Raw genomic sequence first — 19474 nt, 5'->3', positions numbered from 1 at the left:
TCATACCAAGAGAAAAACCTGAAGGCTACTCACTATGAGAGAAATACCCCCCTTTGTTTGGATATTGCTTCACTCACTAAGATAAATTTGTTCATTTTGGCTCTATGACAGTCATAAAAGCTTTAAACACACACTTCTCTTGCTCTATCAATTCACTTTTGGTAGTTCAATTTGGATATGACGATTTCATGATGTTAATTTACCTGCTTGAAGAACCAAAAATATAAAAGATGCAAGATAAGACAAGGTTTAATTCTGTTGTTGTAATAATGAAATATCCTTCATACTGTGCTTTTTCATACTGTGCTTTAAAATCTTAATAACACAAGGTCGTGTCTCAGATTTCAATTGAGTATATAGTATTACAATTCAAAGCAAGGGTCCTGCTTAGTATCTTTGTGTTGCAACTCAATGAGAAAGAAAAGGAGATTGGTAGCATTGCTTTTATTTGCTTTATTCATTGCTATATTCAAATTTGTAAAACCCATACATACCTATGTTTTACTGGTGTGAAAACTTCGCCGATATGAACTCCAAGGAAAGAAAAAGCTTATCAAAAAGTAAAAGCCAGCGAAACTTCAAACTCTTCCAATGTTACCACGGCGAAGAATTGTTTCAAGTCAAAATTACATTTGCCTGTCTAAAATGTTACATTTTGCCAATTTTGAGAAGCGATGCTATAGTGACCGCTGCACTGAACAGCTCCGTCACTGCTATTACTTGTCCTATACAGGCCAGGGGCGACTCTTCTACGCCGTTATTAGACTATTAACAATACTCGTTTTAAGACCCATAATTTAAGCACCATTCATCTATCACACAAAACTGATAACAAAACTGATAGAAAATATAAGAGAAACGTAAACTATAATATTCGAACAAAGTGTAGTAAATGATAGTAAATGAATGAATGAGTTTACGATTTGGCTGTAAACTACGATAAAAAGAGTTTTAAACTGTCATAAGATTACAATTTATAAAAAAAAATAACCATAAGATTACAATTTATAAAAAAATTACCAGCCAGAATGCTAGGTAAAGGTTTAACAAGGTAATTTTAATAATTCACAAAGATAATATTACAGTGGATAGGCAAACACAGTAGATAATATAGCTATTGAGTTTTCTGAGCTCACCAATTATCTTAATAGCAAAACTTTCAACATTTAAAACCAGTAAGTAGTCCTTCCAAAAATTTCCTAGACAATCAAAATCTTCATTGGCTCATTGCCTGTAAGAGAAAATATACTATTCTTTGTTGCTATCTGCCATGGATGTCTGATATACTGACCAAGTTGACGGAGTACAAGTCATCGTTGTTTTCTTCAGGCGACACCGAGCTCAGCATATTCTGCTTCAGGATGAATGCAGGTTTCTTTGGAGGAGGAAGATCTACAATGTCACTGTTCAGCATAGAAATTACAGCAGCCATGGCAGGTCTGTCTATGGAAAATTGCTGTACACATAGAAGCCCTATATGTATGGACCTCAAAATATATTTATGATGGATAGGATCATATATTCCTGGATCTATCAGTGGTAGAATATTGCCTTCTTGCCATTGTATCCATACCTAAATTGACAAAACAAATGTCAAACATTAGAGAAAGTTGTAGAACATCCAAAATTGAGTTAGATAAGAATTGAAGAGACTTACAAATCCTAAAAGGGTAAGAGAGTTCTCGCAGTCATAAAAACTTGAATTTCGTCTTCCACTAATAATCTCAAGAAGTAAAACTCCAAAGCTAAAGACATCAGATTTATCAGAAAACAGTCCTTGCATTGCATATTCTGGAGACATATAACCACTGCATTGAAGTGCAATTAGACAATTGAAATTGAATATCCAAGTATGCTACCATAGTTTTAAACAAAGGAAAAGGTGTATTGTTGTACTTACTAAGTTCCGACAACTCTTCTAGTATTTTCTTGATCTTCATTCCCTCCAAAGATTCTGGCCATACCAAAGTCTGATATTTTTGGATTAAGCTCATTATCTAGCAAGATATTACTTGGCTTCAAATCTCTATGTATAATTTTTAGTCTGGAATCTCTGTGCAGATACAACAATCCTCGAGCTATTCCTTCTATTATGCTAAAGCGTTCCCTCCAATCAAGTATTTTACTTTTCGAGGCATCTAATAAATCAAAGGTAAATTGTGTCATCTAAAACTCGAGATTGAACTCCTCGCATTGAAAAAATAATTAGTATGTTCCAAGACATCATAGCTGTTTAGCAATTGTTCATTGCTACAAACCATTTTCATATATGATGAATAAAGTTTCTCAAAGCTTGAACTGGGTATAGGGGAAAAGGTAAAGGAGTGTCAAAGACTAACCAAAGAGAAACACATCCAAATTTTCAATGCTTACCGAATTTGATTAGAGCAAGCATTTCAGACTTGTCTTCTACGGAAATTGTTCTGTTTTCTTTGCTTTGTCGGGCAAAGATTCTGTATGTAGACCTGGTAAGAATATTATATGACTCTCCAATAAATGTTTAAAAGAAATTAGGGTTTATTTCATTTCTAACTTTTGTATTTCACTGCAGGGCAATTGTTACAGCCATTTCCCTGTGTTTCAAAATCTAATCCACATGGAACTTATTCTTGACCATAACATTCGTAACCATAACTGCCGTGGGAGGTGGAATTGGGTGATAGAAGTGTTGCGACGTTGTCCCAAACTTCAAAATCTTAACATTCATCAGGTTTTGTTCTTGTCTAAGATTTTCTTTTATCTTACCTCAACAATTTTTTACATATTTTTTTTATAACAAAACTATTTCAATTGTGGACAGGATTTTGAGAATGGAAATGAAGTTGTGGACAATTGGATGGATCCAACCGTCACTCCAGAATGCCTTTCAACACAACTCAAAACGTGCATGCTTAAAGGATGTAAAAGCATGAAATGTGAGGTTCAATTTGCAAACTATATTATGCAGAATGCAAAAGTATTGAACACCATGACAATTAAGAGTGCGTCTTCCATAGATATAAATACCAAGCACCAAATGATAACGAAATTAGCTTCGTCGACAAGGGCCTCAACAACATGTAAACTCTTATTTGATTGATGACAATTAGGGTATAGCTGCAATAGTTATCATGTGTGCTTTTTGTATTAGATTCTATCATATGCAATGCTAAGATTTAATGGTTTTCAAAGGCGTGACCTCTGTTTCATTTTGACTCTGTCATTTAGATTTTCAAATGTATTGGCTTTCATGTATTAAAGGTATGTCAGATCCTTTCAACCGAGTCGTATTTTATCTCATTGATGGTTGTTTACATCTACACCATCATCATTAGCTCTTAGAATTTAATCACTATTTGCTTCTCTTGAATTCTGTCATCAACTTGCTATAGTAATTGGAATCAAGGCCTACGGCAATTGGGACTCTGTTTTTTTTTCCCACTTGTTTTAATATGTAGTATCAATGAAAATTATTAACATTATTGACGAAATATAATGAAAGATGAAGATAAATGAAATATTTTACTCTTTTATATAACCTTTATTTATTGACATTTTTTTAATAAATTATGTGTTGTTGAGCTTTGTGTAATTGAGTTTTTCGTCAGTACTATGCAAATGTTATGGCAGTATTATGTTGTTGTGTTTCATGTATATTTTATAGTTACTAGAGATATGTTTGAATTAGTTCTTGTTTTTTCTCGCAGATGCTATTTGTTTTCGTAATTAACCAAATTATATAAACTTTCTTATCAATCTCCTTGTACAACTATCATGGCCTATGATATGAAATGAGGCAGGGCATGGGAAATAGAGAATCAACACATATTATTAGGGTTGATAGAATGAGGAATATTCAGTTGCACGATAATAGAATGCCTATACGGCAGTGAAAAACGACAGACGAAACAGAAAATTTAGTTTTGGGGAGCTAGAAAATGTTTAGACAAGGGTGAGTAGGACTGTAGGAGCTATGCAAATAGATTGTCGAAGGTTTTGTCCCTTTGGGCCCGGGAGGCTGGCGAACGAACCTCAGTGATCCTCAAAAGTTTGCATTTTGCTATTGATATCAGTGATTGAAAACTGGGTTGGTATTTGATTTGCATTTGATATTCCTGACTTCCTGTTTACTAACTGCATACTGTTTTGTATACTTGCGGATTTATTGCATTTCGGTTTGCATATTCTATTGCGGTTACTGATTTCATACTGTTTAGTATACGTACTGGTTTGCATTTGGTCTGGATCTTGATTTGCTAGTATTTATAGCATACTGGTTTTGTGTGACTATAAATAAGGGATGAGATGCAACCAGCCTCGATCACTTTCATTGTGCTTGTCGGAGTTCGTTCTTGTTTGCGTATATCAAACTAGTAGAATAAGGTACTGTCATACCCAGTGAAAATTTGAACAGACCAAAGAAATCTCTGAATGTAGCTTCTAATAATTGAGAAACCAATGGTGAACGAAACTGAGTTGACCAGTGTTAGTCAAATAACGGCTATAACCGCACTGTAGTGCTATAGCATAGAGGGGTTTTAACAAACACTATAGCACTGTAGCATAACATAATTTTTGCAAACCGCTATTTTCAGCTATTCGCGGTTGACAACACTGTTTTTGACCTGCCCAATTCTGATAAGGGAAATTCTGAACTTATCAAAGAAACTGGGAAAGTTAGCTTACATATCTACAAGCTCTACTGTTAAGATTTGTTTTACTTGTGTTCCTTTTGTGATAAGGTTCTGTCATGAGGGCCAAGGGAATGATAAGATAGTCTTGTCTTGACGTTCCTTTGTTTTGTGCTAAGGGATTGATTTCACTTGATAACAATTCAAAGGGGAAGGTGACTTCTCATACCAAGAGAAAAACCTGAAGGCTACTCACTACGAGAGAAATACCCCCTTTGTTTGGATATTGCTTCACTCACTAAGATAAATTGGTTCATTTTGGCTCTATGACACTGTCCTAAAAGCTTTAAACACACACTTCTCTTGCTCTATCAATTCACTTTTGGTAGTTCAATTTGGATATGACGATTTCATGATGTTAATTTACCTGCTTGAAGAACCAAAAATATGAAAGATGCAAGATAAGACAAGGTTTAATTCTGTTGTTGTAACAATGAAATATCCTTCATACTATGCTTTAAAATCTTAAAAACACAAGGTCGTGTCTCAGATTTTAGTTGAGTATATTTACAATTCAAAGCAACGGTCCTGCTTAGTATCCTTGTGTTGCAACTCAATGAGAAAGAAAAGGAGATTGGTAGCATTGATTTGCTAATTGCTATATTCAAATTTGGAAAACCCATACATACCTATGTTTTACTGGTGTGAAAACTTCGCCGATATGAACTCTTAAGGAAAGAAAAAGCTTATCGAAAAGTTAAAGCCAACGAAACTTCAAACTCTTCAAATGTTACCAAGCCGAATAATTGTTTAAAGTCAAAATTACATTTGCCAGTCTAAAATATTACATTTTGTCAAAACTTATTGAAAAAGTAAAAAAAAAAAAAAAAAAGAAACTTCAAACTCTTCCAATCTTACCAATCCGAATAATTGTTTAAAGTCAAATTTACATTTGCCTGTCAAAAATATTACATTTTGCTAATTTTGAGGCACTAAACAGCTCCAGGGGCGACTCTGCTACGCGTTATTAGACTCTATTAACAATACTGATTTTAAGACCCACAATTTAAGCACCATTCATCTATCACACAAAATTGGTAGAAAATATGAGAGCAACGTAAACTATAATATTCAAACAAAGTGGAGTAAATGAATGAATGGGTTTACAATTTGGCTGTAAACTACGATAAAAAAAAGTTTTAAACTACCATAAGATTACAATTTATAAAAAAAATTACCATAAGATTACGATTTATAAAAAAAATTACCAGCCATAATGCTAGGCAGTAAAGAATTAACAAGAAGGTAATTTTAATATTTCACAAAGATAATATTACACTGGATAGGCAAACACAATAGATAATATAACTTTTGAGTTTTCTGACCTCACCAATCATCTTAATAGCAAAAGTTTCAACACTTGAAACCAGTAAGTAGGCCTTCCAAAATTTTCCTAGATAATCAAAACCTTCATTGGCTCATTGCCTCTAAGAGAAAATATACTATTCTTAGTTGCTATCTGCCATGGATGTCTGAAATACTGACCAAGTTGACAGAGTACAAGTCATCGTTGTTTTCTTCAGGCGACACCGAGCTCAGCATATTCTGCTTCAGGATGAATGCAGGTTTCTTTGGAGGAGAAAGATCTACAATGTCACTGTTCAGCATAGAAATTACAGCAGCCATGGCAGGTCTGTCTATGGAAAATTCCTGTACACATAGAAGCCCTATGTGTATAGACCTCAAAATATATTTATGATGGATAGGTTCATATATTCCTGGATCTATCAGTGGTAGAATATTGCCTTTTTGCCATTGTATCCATACCTAAATTGACAAAACAAATGTCAAACATCTGAGAAAGCTGCAGAACAATCAAGATTGAGTTAGATAAGAATTGAAGAGACTTACAAATCCTAAAAGGGTCAGAGACTCGCAATCATAAAAGCTTGAATTTCGTCTTCCACTAATAATCTCAAGAAGTAAAACTCCAAAGCTAAAGACATCAGATTTATCAGAAAACAGTCCTTGCATTGCATATTATGGAGACATATAACCACTGCATTGAAGTGCAATTAGACAATTGAAATTGAATATCCAAGTAGGCTACCATAATGTTGAACAAAGAAAAAGGTGTCTTGTGTACTTACTAAGTTCCAACAAGTCTTCTCGTATTTTCTTGATCTTCATTCCCTCCAAAGATTCTGGCCATACCAAAGTCTGATATTTTTGGATTAAGCTCATTATCTAGCAAGATATTACTTGGCTTCAAATCTCTATGTATAATTTTTAGTCTGGAATCTCTGCAGATACAACAATCCTCGAGCTATTCCTTCTATTATGCTAAAGCGTTTCCTCCAATCAAGGATTTTACTTTTCGAGGCATCTAATAAATAAAAGGTAAATTGTGTCATCTAAAACTCAAGATTGAACTCCTCGCATTGAAAAAATAATTAGTATGTTCCAAGAAATCATAGCTGTTTAGCAATTGTTCATTGCTACAAACCAATTTCATATATGATGAATAAAGTTTAACCTCAAAGCTTGAATTGGGTATGAGGGAAAAGGTAAAGGAGTGTCAAAGACTAACCAAAGAGAAACACATCCAAACTTTTATTTGGCATGTACTCATATATCAACATCTTTTCCTCTCCATCAACACAACAGCCAAGAAGTTTTACAAGATTGCGGTGTTGAAGCTTAGAAATGACCACTACTTCATTCATGAATTCTTTTAGACCTTGTCCAGATGCTTTAGAAAGTCTTTTAACTGCTATTTCCTGACCATCATGCATTGTCCCCTAGAAGAGAAATAAAGATATAGCTAATATTGATAATGAGCTTAAATATCATTAAACTTACTGAATTTAATATACCTTGTATACTGGTCCGAAACCACCCTGCCCAAGTTTGTTGGATGAGTGAAAGTTGTTGGTTGCAGTTGCAATCTTGCCAAAATTAAATAGTAATAGCTCTTGGAGTTTAACTTGTGACAGTTCTCCAATCGCATTGTCACTTCGGATGGTTGCTGATTTATTTGAAAGTCATGAATTAGTGGTTGGAAGGAGGCATGAAACAATTAAAAATTGACAGTGATAGTGATTTGAAATTGTTAAATTAAAAGAAAACAGAAACTAGTTACTGGAATGAGATTGATTTTATCAAAATTCAGATGGTATATGATTTGAATTAACTTTACTAATACGTAGAAAACTCGTTTATAGTATAATTTGAATCCAATAAGATGATATATTACCATGGTGGTTAGTTCTCCTTCTCCACATGATATACGCACAAGCAAGAACTATGACAGTTCCTGTTAGCACTGTTATAGTAATGATGATGACTTTCATGTTTTTCTCTTTATCTATAACTGAGAAAAGTTGAAATTTTTCAGTCAAAAACCCTAACAGGTGAATTCAATTAGTAGATCAAATAACAACTAGCATACTATGTTTACCAAGTTCTTTGTGTGCTACACGAATATACAAGTCAAGTCCTCCATTTGAGAATTGTTGTATGTCAACTAGGTTTCCAGTCCAAGACATACAACCAATGTCAGCATCATAAGAATATGCAACACAAGAGCAATTCTCCAGACATCGACTTCTGCATGTTTCTGATGACAGTGTGAGAGATGATCCGTCTGCAAAATCGGGAACTTTGACCATCGGCAGTTTCAAAAAACCATCAGCGTTACTGTCTTCACTTGTGTTTTGATTTTTGTATCTTTCGCACTGTTGAAGAGGTGTCCTCCTAACACACCCTTCAGTCCAATTTTGTTTATTCCATTCCTCTTTGTTCCTTGGCTCAAACCCTTTCAAACAGCTACATATCGGTGAGCTTTGTGAATTACAGCTTGCAAAATGTCCACATACACCATAAACATCACATTCCATTTCATGACTATTCCATGTTACTTTCCATTCATTCTTCTTTTCATCCCACCATTTCTCTTCACAGTTTCCTTCTGAACTCAGATTATAGATTATGAGACCAACTGTATCCGATGTTATTTGAAAGAATGAAACATTTCCTTCTCCATCATCTCCAACATGTAAACCACCGAGATAATGAGTTGTCATATATGGAAGCCCTGTAAAAATCTTACCATTCCATGGACCAGTTCGCCAATACGGTTGATTTTCATTCCATATGAACACTTCAGGTATAGTAAGCCTTTCAACACTCAAAGAGAAGCTTCCAATGGATGGATCATAAGGTGTTTTCCATGATGTTTGTTTTACTTTCTCACCTGTTATTTTGTTGCTTGTAAGTTTCATGTTTGGCAACATTACATTTGAAGGATGCTGGAAACTCTCCCATATAGTTCTTTCTGTTGTGCCTTCAAGTAGTACAAGGTTCCCTGAATTTAAAAGTTTCGAACTTGAATTGGTTGCAACATTCGGTGCGTTGGATGTCCAAATCACCTCTTTCTTTCCATTCAATACCACGAGATCATTACCATTATCAGATATTTTAACAACACCAGAAGAATCTTTGAGAGGTTGGTCTCTGTTAAGCACCCATAGGATTGTGAATTGAGGCTGCCACCAAATTCCGACATAGCGATTCGTAGAATTTTCAGGACTAAAAAAGCCTAAGGTGAAGTTACCACTCTTGGAGCTTAGAGTTTCAGGGTCCTTGATAAACTGAGTTGATGTAATGGTGTCTATGGCAACACTATCATCTAGAAAATTAAAACACAGCATGGTCAAAATGAAGAACATATTTTTGTAATTCATTACTGAGATGATTGCTTCTAGTTATGATAAATGATGAATTAAATTTTTCATAAGTGACCTCTTTTTCCTGGCCATGCTAATAGTCAACAACACGTTTTGATGTGACTTTGCAGCTGCGTGTTGAAATTTTCATGCTGTGTATGGTTCATTATCATGGAGATGGACCACTTATTCGATGTTGTATTTCTTTGTATTTTGCATGAATTTATGTTCTTTCGAATTGACTTTCATTGCTACATTCTTTTTTTTGGTTACAAGGCTAAGGTTAAACAAAAGAAAGAGAACAGAAAGAAACAGAAAGCAACAGAAAAAAACAGCAACTCAGGCTCTAGTGAAGACAGTTCCCAAAGCGTCGTTCCTGAGCATGTCGATGAGATCATGAGGAGGGGACGAATGGGCAAGAAAATCTGAACTTGATGTAGCTCCTAGCTTGGCTAAATAATCGGCACATTGATTGCCTTCTCTGAGAGTGTGCTGGATAATAAAGTTACGGGAAGCTATAATATCCTTGATATCTTGAACTAGTACCGCATAGACGTGGAACTTTGAAACAACACCTGAAATAAGATTGACGGACAGCTGAGAGTCCGAGTAGCAGACTAGATTATCCAACCCCAAGTCCATTGCTAGACGTAACCCCTTGTAAATGGCTGTGAGCTCTGCTAGGAGGATACAAGTTGAGTCTTTGATGAAACCTGAGTATCCTGAGACGAAGGAGCCTGCGTTGTTACGGATAAGGCCCCCAAATCCAGCTCGGATTGGGGTGCCTAAGCAGCTCCCATCTGTGTTGAGGATGTAGCAGCCATGATTGCTGCTGTTCCAAGTAACAAAGCGAGCTGTACGATCAGAATTAGCTTCAGGCTGAAAGCTCTTTTTAATTGTGTCAACAGAATTTTGAATGCTGATGCAAAGACGAGCTGTGGACCAGATATCGCTGCTGAAGCACATTTGGTTGCGGTGCAGCCAAATCCACCAGAGACTAGCAAGGAAAATGGTAGAGCGGGGGCCTTTCGTCCCGCCTTTGATCCAATCATGCGCACAGTTTGATGTGAAGAAATCTGGATTAGAGAAACCAAACTTCTGCCAAATGGGAATAGAATAACGGCAGTCGCGAACACAGTGCATGAAGGATTCCTCCTCATCCCCGCATCTCCCACAAGTTGCAGACGCAGCTATGTGTCTATGGTGAAGCAACGACAAAGTTGGAACCGCTTCATGACAAGCTAACCAAATAAAGAACTTGTATTTCTCCGGTACCTGCAGATTCCAAATCCAAGACCAAGAGTGATCCGAGGTGTTGATGGTGGCTGGCTCCATGAGGGAGAGAAGCCAAGAGTAACCACTTTTGGTGGAGTAGGCGCCATTCTTATTATGACTCCAAATAAAAACATCATCAACTGAGTCATTGAAAATTGTGTGGAAATTATTTATGGTGTCAGCGACAGGTTGAGGGAGAGTAGTGTAAAGAGCTTGTGTGTGTTGGCCATTGAAGGATATCACATCTTTGACGGTGAGGTGTATGTCATGTATGTCGATAATAGGAACCAAAGAACCAAGAAAACCGTGAGAACACCAATTGCTGAACCAAAATGAAGAGGAGCCCGAGCCGGCACGCCAAGAATAACCGTGCTTTAGAATATCTTTAGCACGAATAATAGAAGCCCGAGAGGGAGAGCTGCTGCTGGTGGCATTCGCGAGAAGGATACTAGGCCCTTTTGTGTATTTGGTAGAGAGGAGATTCACCCATAATTTATTTGAAGATTGGACCATGTCCCAAACTAACTTTCCAAGGAGACAAGTATTAGCATTTCGAGCTGTTCTAAGACCCAAGCCACCAAGGCGTTTAGGACTAGTGACTTTTTTCCAATTCACTAAATGAACACCTTTATTATTGGAACCGCGCCAAATAAAGTTTCGGGTTGTTTGATCAATTGCATCACAAATGAACACCTTTCATTGCTACATTCATGATAGAAAACTGACTTATGTTTCTAACATACAACTGTATTTATTATAGCTTGAAGAAAAAAATGGAATATAATCAAAGGTATATTGGTAAAGAAATAATTAATTCATTTATTTAAAATAAAAAATAGGAAAGAATTTCCCTCAAAAATAAAAAAATTATTTCAGTTGAAATTTTGAAAGAAAAAAAAAATTGTACATGACTAAGGATAACTGAAACTTATATATATATATATATATATATATACACACACACACACACACATTACTAGGTATGTAACAAATGGATTGACAATGAAGCAATTGCTTTCCATCCAGGATGAATGCGTTTTTAAGTTATCCCACTAAGAAGTAGTTTATGTAATTGTAGTCTCTATTAGAACTAGTCAAAATAAATTGAATTTTCTGCCACATACATCAATATATTAGCTACCTCAAGAGTTAGAATGTATTTTCTCAAGCAAAGAATACCTTTTTCTGGTTGACAAACTACCTATATAATACCTTTTTTTTACAAGCAAATAATAATAATTGTATAAAGCGTTATTTATGAAAATTAAAACTTTTTTTTTGGCATAAATTAGCTATCCTCCATGCACAATTGCAGATATTAATCCCTCAAGCTTTATAGGACATGTATGGACAACAATTTTCCCTAAGAGATTTAACAGTGTTGCATGCCCCAAGATTGGATTCAAAATAGGATCTTGGTTAAGCTAAGAAGAGATATGTGTCATAAGTGCTCTAGGGCAAAGTTAATACCTTTTAATAATGCAGTAAACTATTTTCTACTTTAAAACTGATTGAAAATATAAATATTTCAAATAACAGTTTGAGTAAGAAAAATTCAACTTCAAAAGTATAGTGAAACATAACGAACTCTACTGCAAAACCAAGACAGATTAGAACGGCTAGTCCCATGGTGCAAAATGTATCATATTAAAAGAGAATGGTGGGCCTTTGCATTGCCAACTCTACGTCATGCAATACAAATTCTTTCTCATCGTTGAATATCTGAGGTGGAGGAAGCTACACACACATGCACTTCTTTTTGCACAATTACAAAGACTAATCATTTCGGTGCCTTTGTCTCTATCTCTCACCTAACCAATAATTCTCTCTCATCAAAATATATTATTTTAATCATTCAATCAACACTCTATTTCATCTAAAATACACTAAAGTCACCAAAGTCATCCAACACAAAGTCACTAAAGTGTCATCCAAAATTCATTCATACACCTATGACCTATCACCCTATCACCCGGAAAATATGAAATTTTACGTCAATTTTATTTTTGGCAAAAGCAAAATGATATATTCAAACAAAATAAACAGGCATAACTGCATAAGCTATGCCCACAAAATTTCAAGATCCTTGAGAACAACCAAGGCCAATCTTGTATTTAGAGAACATAAATCAACCGAAAGCAGGTAAAAATAGGATTATTACTATCACCCGGATTTCCTGAAAACTGGTAAAAGCAGAACATCCATCACAAAGCAAACTAACAATCACAAAAACACACACCAGTTTAGCTGTAGAAAAGGGAAAGCTATACAAAGACCCAACTGGATTCTATTGATTCTCTTTCTATAACTATACACACATGACACAACCAACTAATCTCCAAAACAAGGCCACAAACAAAACATATGAAGCACAGACTCATAGACACAATACAAATATGTCAGCACCAATAATCAATAATTTGAGAAAATGAGATAATTCAATGTAATTATATGTGTCGATGTCGGATACAACAGGTATCCGACGCCAGGACACGCCTAATCCTAGGAGTAATTGTGTTTCGTATAACAAAACTAGTCTCCAAAACTAAGGCCATGCCTATCGACACAGGGGGAGGCCCAACTAAAACTTAGAAAAGGAGATCATCCCTTAAACTGAATTTCAATTTTGCAATCAGTTTAATCTATTGTTTTACATACTTTCACTCTACTTTGAAGGCCATGTGATGATGGCAGTTACTTGATCATTTGTGTTGCAATGAAGTAGCTCAATATCTCCTTTGATTCTAGGGCTAATTAAGTTTTTAGCCCCTATAAATATTCACAGTTTTGTTTTTAGTCCTTACAAAATAAAATCACATTTTTTAGTCCCTATAAAATTTTCCATCAGCATTTTTAGTCCCTATAAAATTTTTCCATCAACATTTTTAGTCCCTGTTAAAAATTTCCATCAACATTTTTGGTCCCTAAAATGCTTAAGGAAAATGTTACAGGGACTAAAAAATGTGATTTTATTTTGTAGGGACTAAAAACAAAACTGTGAATATTTATAAGGACTAAAAACTTAATTAACCCTTGATTCTATATGTTTAATTCTATAGTACTGTGTACTTATTAAGAGCTAATAACTAATCCTCACATTAAACACTACCAAACTTCATAGAGATAGAAAATGAAGTGCATACAAGTACTCATAAGGCTTTGATTGACCACTAATCAGGTATCCACCATACTTTCCTCCATTCACGGACCTCCACATCTCAAGGATAATCCTTTTGTTAAAGGATCGGTAAGATTTCTCTCACTTTTCACATACTCAAGCCAGATAATACCAATTTCAGTTAAGTAACAATGTCTTATATGTATGTGTCTTCTCTTGCGACTATAAGCACTATTATTAGCACACATGATATAAATACTAGCAATAGCCAAGTGCAAACCAAATGCAAACTAGTATACAATGAATTGGTATGTATACAAAACGGAATGCATAATTAGCAGAATAACAAACACAGAAAAAAATACCAAACCAGCATTCAATCAATAAGCTGAATTACACCTAGAATTTATCAAACAAAAATTCAATAAATGAAGGTTATATATCATAAGAGTAAAATATCTTAGTAAAGATTAGTTCATTTCTCTTCAACTCAATTTGCTTTTCCTTAATAGCGTTAATAAAAGAGCTTAGCATCCTAAATGGTTTTCATTGTTACCTGATATTCAAATTAGTGGAAAAGGAACCAGTCCCAATTGTTGTAGGCTTTGATTCCATTTAGTCAAGCAAGTGAATGTAATAATTTAGAAACAATTAATGATATTATACTTGTTTGTCAGACTTTCGAGTGGAGCACACACTAATATCACATATCTGTTTTCAATTAAAAGCACGTTGGCATTCTAAGACACCAGTCTATGTAGTTGGAAATTTTGATATCCATTACTTCTTCCCACAAGTCCACAACAAGACTACCACATAATGACATACATCAATATAACCCAAGTAAAAATACAATCATCAGTAAGAAAAGAAAAGAAAAAGTTGAGAGGATCTAGCATCAATTAGTTACGTGAAAGTTGATACATATTTGAAAATTTAAATGACATTGAGGTCAAATTGAAACAGAGGCCATGCCTTTGAAACCATCAGATGTTACCATTGCATACGAAGAATCTAGTATAAAAAGTAGAGATATAAGAACTATTGCAAACTATGACCTAACTTTCATCAATCAAATAAGAGTTTACATGTTGATGAGGCCCTTGTGCACGAAGCTAGTTTCTTCAAAATTTGGTGCTTGGCATTTGTATCTACAGAAGAGGCACTCTTGATTGACATTGTGTTCAGTACTTTTGAATTCTGCATAATATATTTTGCAAATTGAAGCTCACATTCTGTGCATTTATAACCTTTAAGCAAACATGTTTTGAGCTGTGTTGAAAGGCATTCTGGAATAATTGTTGGATACACCCAATTATCCACAACTTCCTCTCCATTCTCAAAATCCTGTCAACAATTCAATTTTTTTATATATAAAATTGTACAAAAGGTGTTGAGGTAAAAAGAAAAGAAAAAGCTAGGCATCAACAAAACCTGATGAATGGTAAGATTTTGAAGTTTGGGACAATGTTTCAGAGCTTTTAGCAACCAGTTCCACTTCTCACAATGATTATGCTTAAGGATAAGCTCCATGTTAGTTAGATTGCAAAACTTAAGATGTATGAGGTGACTTGTGTCCTGTTGCGATTTACAAAAGTTAGAAATCAAATCCAATTTCTTTTAATCACTCAAACACTAGATCCTACCTAGGATCAGAAAGGGTTAAGGTGCAATATCATAACTCAAATTCGTAACACAGATATGTCACACAGATCATAATCGAAGGGCAAAACCATAATTAACAAAGTTTATTAAAAAAAAAACAACTATAATATTCTTACCAATTCTGCACGCAGAAGCTGAGACTCTGCCCTGCAAAGTAAAGTGAGAAAAAGCGCCAAAGAATGGGTCGATCTAGTAACGTTTGCTGTTATCAACTTCGGTAAGCTTGGAAACTTTTCTCGTACAAAATTAAGTGAAACAAGCCATTCCTTGTTAAAGACAATTAAACGTTCAACTTGCAATTCCTCTAGAATGGGACATCCAGATAGAAGCTGGATGATACATTCAGCACGTTCCAAAATTACACCAGACAAGTGAAGTTTTTTGAGGAGAGGAAAATCCACAACCAGTTGAGAAAGGTCTTTCACTATAATCCATTGCAAATGAAGAACAACGAGGGTCCTACAGCTGAAAATGCTACGAGGTAATGTTACCATACCGGACAGTTCAAGATTGAGGTTCTCGATTCCACGTTGTGCAGCAGCATGAACAAATCGATTGATATCATGTGGCTGGATGGCAGAAGGTTTTGAACAGTTGATGTGGAATGATCGAAGGGGTAAAGTAATGTCCCGTAAGAGAAAGACGGAGGACACGAAATGGCGAAAGGATTCGAAGTTTTGAAAGGTTTCATCCTCGAAATGAAGAACGAGAACTGATAGCCATAATGGGTTCCATCTCTTTGAGAGAATACTTGTGGATGCAGCGGTTTTGGTTGGAACAAAAGATAGGATGTGACATATAATTGGATCTGGTAAGGAACTAATCCTATCTTCAGTTGGAATTGATCGTGACATTTCAAAACTCAAAACCCTAACCCTAATCCAAAAGCATAGTTCTAAACAAAACCGATATGTGTTTAGAAATAGAGAAGCAACATTTTGAACTCAAAACCCTAATTCAAAACCAAACCAAAATGGATATGTTTAGAAATTAAGAAGCATGACTCACTCTTTGGAAGAAATGAAATGGATGAGCTGAATCATTTTGTAGATCTTTCAGTTGAGAGTCGAGAATGAATGAATACTAGGGTTTCAAGGTGTTGTTGGTGTGTTTGAGACTTTTGAAAGAGAAGATGGATGGGAAATACTGTCGGTGGTGTGTGGAATGTTGAGCGGACTAAAAATATTCAGAATTTGTAAATAAAAAAGATAATTGGAGAATTTATATTAATTTTGCAATTTTTGAAATTATAAATTTTTTTTGGATTTATATTATTTTAGAATTAGAATTTTCAAACGTTTTCATTCGTAAGGAAATGGATCTATTTCCTTTTTTTTTATGCTTGTTTTTTTTTTTTTTGAAGAAATTTTTCTTCAAATTTTTCTTTAATACATTTTTTTTATGAGAAAATTTTTCTATGATGCATGGCAGTCATTGATGAATGGGTTACCGTCTGTGTGAATTGGTGTTGAAACGCATAGATGAATTTCTTATAGAGTTAATAGTGTTTTACCCTGTAATATAGGTCATTTTCGGTTTTCTCCCTCTGTAATTTTTTTTTTAATTTCATCCTTGTAATTTGAATATTTTTTGGTATTGGACCCTCATGGAAAATTTCACTCCCTGTAATTTGAGCAAATTTAGGTTTACCCCCTGTCAATTTGAGCAAATTTCGGTTTACCCCCTACCATATCTTCGATTTTGTATAGTCAAAATTCATGAAGGTCCAAAACCAAAAATCTTCAAATTACAAGGACGAAATCCAAAAAAAAATATTTTGCAGAGGGTAAAATCGGAAATGAACTATATTACAGGGAGTTAAAACACTATTAACCCTTTCTTATATTAAAGGTTAAATATGTTTTTTGTCTTTATAAATATATCAACTTTTCGTTTTATTCCCTCTAAAATTTTCCTTCAACTTTTAGTCCTTGTATAGTTTTCAATCATTACTTCTGGTCTCTCCTTTAAAGTAAACTCATATGTAGAATTCATATTTTTAAGTAAAATTTTGCAGAAAAATGTATAATATTATAAGGATCTCTCCCACAAAAAATTAGAATTTTTTACCAATACATGAACTAAATATGTATTTTATTTTTAACGATAAAAAATTCATATTTAATTCATGTTTTGTTAAAAAAATCTAATTTTTTGTTGGGAGTGATTTTTACAGTATTCCGTATATTTCTGCACAGTTTCATTAAAAAATACAAATACTTATTTAAAAATAGGGACTACTTAAAAATAGGGACCAAAAGTAGTGATTGAAAATTTTATAGGAACTAAAAGTTGAAGGAAAATTTTGGAGAGACTAAAACGAAAAGTAGACATATTTATAGGGACTAAAATCGAAGGTATTTTACTAACTTCTCTCTCACCTATTTCTCTCTTACTAACTTCTCTCTCACTTATTTCTCTCTTCAGAACTTCTCTTCTAAACCAAACACACCATTAACGATGGATTTTGTCTATAAGTACAAGTTTTTTTCTTCAAATTTTGAAGTCCCCTCTAAGTTTCAGGTCCTCTGCAAACCCACATATACAAAGGTAAAATTCAAAAAAGAAAAATATATATTAACTAAAAAACCACATCATCACAACCTTTAAAAAAGGGTTTTAATCTAATTTTGTTTTTATTTTTTTAAAAAGCTTAAATCATCAATTAATAACGTAGAAACTTTGTCTTGTTCTCTAGTATCTTTTTTACCTATGACAAGCATTATAAACATGTTCGATAGTAGTTGAAGTGATATTGTTCCTTTTTCTTAAGTTGACAAGAATTTGTCTCGGAGGAACATACAATTGACTCTGTCATCTCATAGTCTAGAAGTCTGACGGTTTTATGATCTTTCAACACCTCTGTCATGTCATGATTATGTCTACTTTCATCAACTTTGAGGCTTCAATCACCAGCAATCAACAAATAACCACTCAGCCGAAACAAACACTCACATTTAACCGAACCAGAAATTTTGCGTCGAGTCAACTTCTTCTACTCGGTGTATGAACCTCCTCGTTCACATATCACAGTAACAAATGCACTTCTTCCATTGCCAACTTTATCGGATTTACCAATAACGATTGAAAATTCAAGTTTCCTTACTCGGTTGTAATCCAGAGTGACTTAACTGACGTTGGGTATAATACTTGCGTGACTTAAGTCACACTGGAGGTATTTGCGACAGTTTGTATGAGAGGGAGTAAATCTTGATGAAAGGAGCAATTTTCATGGTGGAAAATGTATCATATTAAAAGATAATGGTGGGCCTTTGCATTGCTAACTCAACGTCATGCAATACAAATGCTTTATCATCATTGAATATCTGAGGTGGAAAAAGCATGAACAACATGCACGGACACGCCTAATCCTAGGAGTAATTGTGTTTCATAGAACAAAATTAGTCTCCAAAACAAAGGCCATGCCTATCGACACAAGGGGAGGCCCAACTAAAACTTAGAAAAGGACATCATCCCTTAAAATGAATTTCAATTTTGCAATCAATTTAATCTATTGTTTTGCATGCTTTCACTCTACTTTGAAGGCCATGTGATGATGTCAGTTACTTGATCATTTGTGGTGCAATGAAATAGCTCAATAACTCCTTTAATTCTATATGTTTAATTCTATAGTGCTATGTACTTATTAAGAGCTAATAACCAATCCTCACATTAAGCACTACCACACTTCATAGAGATGGAAAATGAAGTGCATACAAGTGCTCATATGGCTTTGATTGACCACTAATAAGGTATCCACTATACTTTCCTCCATTCACAGACCTTGAAGTCTCCAGGACAATTCTTTTGTTAAAGGACCAGTAAGATTTCTCTCACTTTTCACATACACAAGCCAGATAATACCAATTTCAGTTAAGTAACAATGTCTTAAATGTATGTGTCTTCTCTTGCTACTATAAGCACTATTATTAGCACACAAGCTATAAATACTAACAATAGCAAAGTGCAAACCAAATGCAAACTAGTATGCAATGAATTGGTGTGTATGCAAAACGGAATGCCATAATTAGCAGAATAACAAACACAGAAAAAAAATACCAAACAAGCATTCAATCAAT

At 34.5% G+C, this 19474-nt stretch overlaps 3 protein-coding genes and 1 long non-coding RNA gene across 5 annotated transcripts; 1 reads left to right on the top strand and 3 right to left on the bottom strand.

Moving 5' to 3' along the window:
* Nucleotides 1-873: 873 nt before the first annotated feature.
* On the bottom strand, nucleotides 874-9372 carry LOC146907068 (G-type lectin S-receptor-like serine/threonine-protein kinase At1g11300). 2 transcript variants are annotated; one of them, XM_085729606.1, is made up of 7 exons: nucleotides 8071-9372; nucleotides 7867-7977; nucleotides 7487-7638; nucleotides 7201-7411; nucleotides 1901-2138; nucleotides 1658-1808; nucleotides 874-1573 (listed from the first exon to the last, which is right to left on the bottom strand). In XM_085729606.1, exons 1-7 carry the CDS (start codon nucleotides 9353-9355, stop codon nucleotides 1262-1264), a joined length of 2460 nt encoding a protein of 819 aa, XP_085585732.1. In that variant the 5' UTR covers nucleotides 9356-9372; the 3' UTR covers nucleotides 874-1261. The 2 variants fall into 2 exon arrangements, with proteins under 2 accessions (XP_085585732.1, XP_085585731.1); XM_085729605.1 differs by having other exon boundaries at nucleotides 7867-7983; nucleotides 8071-9370.
* Nucleotides 2336-3349, top strand: LOC146907069 (F-box/FBD/LRR-repeat protein At4g26340-like). Its single transcript, XM_085729604.1, has 3 exons — nucleotides 2336-2468; nucleotides 2552-2710; nucleotides 2801-3349. Exons 2-3 carry the CDS (start codon nucleotides 2597-2599, stop codon nucleotides 3077-3079), a joined length of 393 nt encoding a protein of 130 aa, XP_085585730.1. The 5' UTR covers nucleotides 2336-2468; nucleotides 2552-2596; the 3' UTR covers nucleotides 3080-3349.
* Nucleotides 9373-9434: 62 nt separating the features above from the next.
* LOC146907067 (uncharacterized) lies at nucleotides 9435-11442 on the bottom strand. The gene is made up of 2 exons (XR_015020293.1): nucleotides 11306-11442; nucleotides 9435-9579 (listed from the first exon to the last, which is right to left on the bottom strand). It is a non-coding gene; the product is annotated as an uncharacterized LOC146907067 (long non-coding RNA).
* Nucleotides 11443-14612: 3170 nt separating this feature from the next.
* On the bottom strand, nucleotides 14613-16549 carry LOC146907066 (putative FBD-associated F-box protein At5g56440). Its single transcript, XM_085729595.1, has 3 exons — nucleotides 15512-16549; nucleotides 15165-15308; nucleotides 14613-15077 (listed from the first exon to the last, which is right to left on the bottom strand). Exons 1-3 carry the CDS (start codon nucleotides 16247-16249, stop codon nucleotides 14799-14801), a joined length of 1161 nt encoding a protein of 386 aa, XP_085585721.1. The 5' UTR covers nucleotides 16250-16549; the 3' UTR covers nucleotides 14613-14798.
* Nucleotides 16550-19474: the final 2925 nt, after the last annotated feature.

The sequence above is a fragment of the Medicago sativa genome, chromosome 7 (assembly GCF_051527215.1).
Source record: "Medicago sativa cultivar Bolivia chromosome 7, Bolivia_mono, whole genome shotgun sequence".
Classification (NCBI taxonomy): domain Eukaryota; kingdom Viridiplantae; phylum Streptophyta; class Magnoliopsida; order Fabales; family Fabaceae; genus Medicago; species Medicago sativa.
The sequence above is the reverse complement of the archived record's forward strand: the minus strand, read 5'-3'. Positions and strand labels throughout refer to the sequence as shown.